General features: G+C 33.4%; 1 protein-coding gene across 5 annotated transcripts in view; it reads left to right on the forward strand.

The window, feature by feature from the left end:
* The window catches only part of LOC138703372 (transmembrane protein 39A), a 42,333-nt gene extending 36,598 nt beyond the window's left edge, over positions 1-5,735 (forward strand). For all 5 annotated transcript variants that reach the window (XM_069831191.1, XM_069831194.1, XM_069831195.1 and 2 more), the window contains exon 11: positions 5,270-5,735. In XM_069831191.1, coding sequence (XP_069687292.1) covers positions 5,270-5,503 — 234 coding nt within the window. In that variant the 3' untranslated portion in view covers positions 5,504-5,735. The remainder of the gene's footprint in view (positions 1-5,269) is intronic.
* The last annotated feature ends 265 nt before the right edge of the window (positions 5,736-6,000 follow it).

Raw genomic sequence — 6,000 nt, forward strand, 5'->3', positions numbered from 1 at the left:
AAAAAGAGCCAGAACAGATCACATTGTCACACAGTTGTACCTACATTGATTTCACCTTTCTGAGACTCCTACTTGTCTGTAATGTAATAATCATAATGAAGATCTGGAACACATTCTTCTACATTGTCCATCCATAAACCACATAAGAAGTAAATTAATTAAAATCATCAGTACCAGTTGCAGAAGACACAGCTTTGCAGTATATATTGACTACACCCCAACTCTGGCTACTAGCATCAGGCATCTATAATGAATATTGATCAAAATACCCCTCATTTCTCATGAAAAACAATAACTGAAAACTCTACAGAGGACTATAGTGGATCTTATGTTGTCAGCAAACAGCTGAATACATTAAGAAGATTGATTGATTTAAACATAAAACAACAAATGTCTCAGGACGCAGGAGGCTATTTATTTATTCTGGTGAAGTTAGGGCCATCAGGCCTTCTCTTCCACACCACCAGAAATACAAATCCAATAATATAAATAAATAAATAAATAAATAGAAAAATCACACTATAAACAAAGTAAAGCTACACAAAAATATACACAGGTTGCAGTGACACAAACTTTGAGTGATTAAGTATCATAATTAATTATATCCTAATTAATTAACGAACATAAACAACAAACTTGCAATTTTAATCGAGAGTATAAAACACAAATTGACACTTCTAGCAATACCTAAAAACAATGAGGTAAGACAAAGTTTTGCAATTTAACTTTGAATTGTGATAAAGTCAGGCAGTCCCTGACGTCAGTAGGTAACGAATTCCAGAAGTGAGGTATTTTTACATTATAGGAGGATGAGTATAAAGGTGTTCTGTGATGAGGAATAGAAAGAAATACTTGATGCGGGTTTTGAAGAGTTGTAAAAGATTGAAAGCACAATAGCAGATAAAGTATGCATGTTTCTAAATAGAAGATACAGTGAATGTATTGTTCTTCGTTCTTCGTAACTGGAGGGAAGGTGTTATATGGTCAAATTACGAGTATTGCAGATGAATCATATGCACACATTATGAACATGTTGTAGTCTCTCAGCTAAGAGTGAACTTACATTAGTTAGCAAGGATTCGCAATAATCAAAATGGGGCATTACAAGCGTCTGAATAAGATTCTTTTTTAGACTAAGTTGTTATTTTCTAATGCCAGGCGTTTGACAATTAAGTCATTTGACCTCTTGCACTCCAATATTTTTCAAAGATATTATATATTCTTTTATATGTAACAAGGAGCAAAGTAGAGAAAATATTTTTTTGCAAGTGTGTGTTACCTGAGCGTTCCAATTTAGATCACTGTTATAAAAATGACAAGGTTTTTAACTGTTTCACTGTATTCAACAATAGTTGCATTTAATATTATATGTGGTACAGTACTACTATCGAGAGTGCTACGTAGGCGAGTATGTGCCATTACGATTGCTTGTGATTTCTCTGGATTTAACCTTAATCCAAATTTATGTGCCCACAGTGAAATCGAATTCAAGTCTTCGTTTATTTTATTACTAATCTCATGATGGAAATGCAAATAAATTTGCAAGTCGTCAGCATACATATGGTATCTGCAGTGCTTTATCATTTCAGTCATGTCCTTAATATAGATCATGAAGAGTAAAGGCCCGAGCACTGATCCTTGTTGAATTTCAGACTTTATGACATACCATTTCGCTTGCAATGACACATTGTTGACGTTCGCGAAGGTAAGATTCAAATGAAGTAATGTAACTTTCAGAAAGATTCAGAAGTCTTAATTTACATAATAGAAGGTGCGTGTCTACTGTATTAAATGCCTTACTGAAGTCAAGTAATGTCAGTAATGTTAATTTGCGTTCATGCGTGGCTTCATGTATATCCTCATTGACTTTTAATAGTGCTGTAGTCATACTGTGTCCATTTCTGAATCTGGATTGGTATTCATCAAGTAAGATATGTTCGGTTATTTAGTTCATTAGTTGTTTGTGAACAAAATACGTTCCAGTTTGATAGAGCAGGTAGGATTCTATGGGAGAAACTGGTTCTAAATAAAATTACAATGGGACTTCCCCTTTTTTTCTTACTGAATTACCTATACTCTATTTTGGAAAACTAGAGCTTTTGATAGAGCAGGTAGGATTCTATGGGAGAAGCTAGGTTCTAAATAAAATTACAATGGGACTTATCCTTTTTTCTTACTGAAATACCTATACTCTATTTTTGAAAAACTAATTTTCAAAGATATTGGCACTTACAGACTTTATATCCAGTCTTCAATTACAGAAAAGGAACAAAATTACATTACTCACAACACAAAATTATAGTCCACTTATAACACAGCTATTGGGCATGTGTTTTTGGTGAATGAATTTCTGTAAAAAGTTTCATATTCTCCTTCAAGAAATTGAATAAAACAGGAAATTATATTAGAAATTAACTTCAGTGATTAACAGTGCTTTCAGTGTGTCAACCTTCAATTTTGTTTTTTCTGATGTCCATATTTTGTTCATTCTGGCAAAAACTTTTTCTGCAGGAACATTTGTTCCAGGCAGATGCAAACAAAATTCTATAATTTTAGCAATATGTCTGAATGACAGTTGTTTATAGGATAAATGCTGGAACATTTCTATCTATCACATACGGACTCCTTTCTCCTGTCTATTCTGTTGAGTAACTAACAAATTGAATCACATAAACATTTTCTTTGAACATGGCCTTGTCATCAGTGTTGGAATTGCCAGAAACATTTGTGATGATATTTATACACATTTCAATATCATTCCATTTTTTCAATTTCCAACAAAACGGGAGTTATACATTGGTTATTAGAGGAGAAAAATTCGCTCCAGCACTGGGAATCGAATACCTCTCTAGTATTTTTTCCTTTGTGGCCTTACTCCATGTTCAACATTTTGTCGACATATATTAAGTCAACTGCCATTATACAAGGAGTGCACTCAATTGAGTGACTTGGTGACCGGGATTCCACAGTATATAATTATATGCACTCTTGAGCGAAGAATCTACGTGAAGATTAATTTTTAGTCCTACAGAATTTATCTGTTATGGCAACAATGGTTATTAGAGGAGAAAAATTCGCTCTGGCACCGGGGATAGAATCTGTGTCCTTGGTTCTACGTACCAAGCACTCTAACTACTGAGCTACTCCGAAGTTTAATCCACAGTACTGTATCGAATCGTCCTCCTCTAGTGTTTTTCCCTTTGTGACCTTACTCCATGCTCGACATTATGTTGACATATATTAAGTCAACTGCCATTATACAAGGAGCGCATATATATATCGAAGAATCTATGTAAAGATTAATTTTTAGTCCTACAGAATTTATCTGTTATGGTAACAATGGTTATTAGAGGAGAAAAATTCGCTCCAGTGGCAGGGATCGAACATGAGTCCTTGGTTCTACATACCAAGCGTTCTAACAGTGCATATATATATATATATATATATATATATATATATATATATACACATATACTGTGGAATCCCAGCCACCAAGTGGCTCAATTGAGTGCCCTCCTTGTATAATGGCAGTTGACTTCATATATGTCAATATATATGTCGAATATGGAGTAAGGGCACAAAGGGAAAAACACTAGAGGAGGGGGATTCGATCCGGTGCTGTGGATTGAACTTCGGCGTAACTCAGTGATTAGAGTGCTTGGTGGATAGATCCAAGGACCTGGGTTCGATCCCCAGTGCCGGAGCGAATTTTTCTCCTCTAATAACCATTGCTACCGTAACAGATAAATTCTGTAGGACCAAAAATTAATCTTTACGTATGGAGTTATATGTGTCCCAATAAGACCTGTTGCGACACTCGGACAGAATATCTAAAAATGGGACTGTCTCATTCAAAAACGGGATGTCTAGATACATTAATAGTAATAAATAGAGACTGAATTTTAAAGGGAATCCCTTTTTTTATTTCAACACGAAACATGAAATAATTAATTATGATGTTCAAAACTATCTTCCACTGACCAAATTATGTGGTTTTGACTTCCCCTTTTTTCCCTTTTTTAAAAACATCTCTTATTTTGATCCTTTTTTGACAGAATATCGCAAACATTTAGATAATTCCCCTATATTTTTTCCGATAGGAACATTTCCTAAGCAAGCAAAAATAAATATCGTTCTTCTTCTGATTCCAGACATTGAAAAACTGATAAAGTGTGCCGATTTAGAGTTCAGGGTAAAAAGAAAATTTTCACCTCTGGTTTCAGTTGATGTTGAGCAGTTATTTTCTGTTTATAAAGACTTTCTGCATTGAAAGAGGCAGAATCATATTGAAACATATTGAAATGTTGAATTTGATCAAATACAACACTTTCCTTATGTTGTGAAGCGATAAATATAAGCTTGTGTGTGCTATGCATATCCATGAATGTGCTGAAGTTGTTTTCAATTAAAATAGCACCCTTTTGAGGGAGTAATATAGTCCTTTTTGAAGTCCTCTTTTGACTATATCAAATACAACACTTTCCTTATGTTGTGAAGAGATAAATGTAAGATTGTGTGTGCCATGTATATCAACGAATGTGCTGAAGTGTGTTTTGGGGAGTAATATAATCCTTTTTCAAGTATTTTTTTTGGCTATAACTTCCTCTTTTTTTTTTTTTTGTCCTTTTTTGATGAAAAATTTTCCCTTTAAAATCCGGTCTCTAGTAATAAATAAAGAAATATGATAATTGCGGTAGTTTACCTTTGCAGAAGACGTTAAGTGTTGTGGAGTTTCCGAGTTACAGAATAGGACAACACATGTGAGGGAAACTGGAGTGAGAGAGAGAGATAAGTTGTGAGTGTTGTATTTGTATCTCTGAAGATCACTGCATTCAGCATTCATTCAGTATTGTTGGTGGGAAAATAAATATGTTCGCATTTTTCTTGTTTTATATATCTGCTTATCTATCATATTGGAACAAAGTCGTGTTGTTACACAGAAGACTGTAACTTTCATTGAATAATGCTATTTTATAGGGTGTAGAAATGTGGTTATACTGAAATTTGACTTTATTAAATTTATCTGATTACTCTGAGAAGTGAATGGAATTTAAGAAAACAACATGTTGCTTTTACTTGCATACATATTGTTTTGAAATTTGTTTATGTTGAAATAATGGCATTTCTATATGAAATGTCCTTTTTTGAGTACGGTGAAAATAATACATTTAACATGAAATGTGACATCAATGGTCCAGCAACTATTTGATAGAAATTTAAAAAGTTTTCCTTGTCATACATTATTGTAATGTATATTCCTTTGTTTCAGGCTGTCTTCAACAATCCATCTGTTCTTTTGTGCTCTCTTTTGGGGCTACAACTGTCTCTTGTCATTATGCAAATTGTGATTCTAGTCCGGTCATCAGAATGGTATCATGTAGTATCCCTTGCTCTTTTACTATTTGCGAATTACTATACCTTATTCAAGCTCTCTCGAGATTATTTAGTATGCTGGAAAGTATATAAAGCAGAACAAATGATCCAGGACAAGATTGGAGGTTAATGGATATGTGTGCAATATTTAGATGTAGCTATATTGTATTATAAAATGACTTAATTCAATTCCACTTTAGAAGTAAACAGATTGGATTATATTTTGAATTTTTGTATATGTTTAAAAATAGGAATCATGTAATTTTTATTTGAAGCTTTAATTTTAACGGTGGAACATCGTCAGTATTTATTTTCCGAGTGTAACATATTTTCATGTCTCATTAAAGCCTCCTTTATTAGAATTACTTTGTGTTATTAGCTACTGTCCTCATACTCTCACTTTGCACATTTTGTGTCAAGTCCTATGATGTTCCTTCTCTCCCTTTTACATTCTAACAGCATATGAAGGGTTCAGAATCATAGTGGGTCAAGCGCCATTTACTAAAACTGTAGAAAACAAGGGTTAAAATAAAGTTATTATCATAATTCAATGGAAACATATAGCAAGTAATATAAAGTATATACATTAAAACTCAATGATATGTCAATCTTCATTAAACTGTGGTA

Source organism: Periplaneta americana, chromosome 7 (assembly GCF_040183065.1).
Source record: "Periplaneta americana isolate PAMFEO1 chromosome 7, P.americana_PAMFEO1_priV1, whole genome shotgun sequence".
Lineage (NCBI taxonomy): Eukaryota > Metazoa > Arthropoda > Insecta > Blattodea > Blattidae > Periplaneta > Periplaneta americana.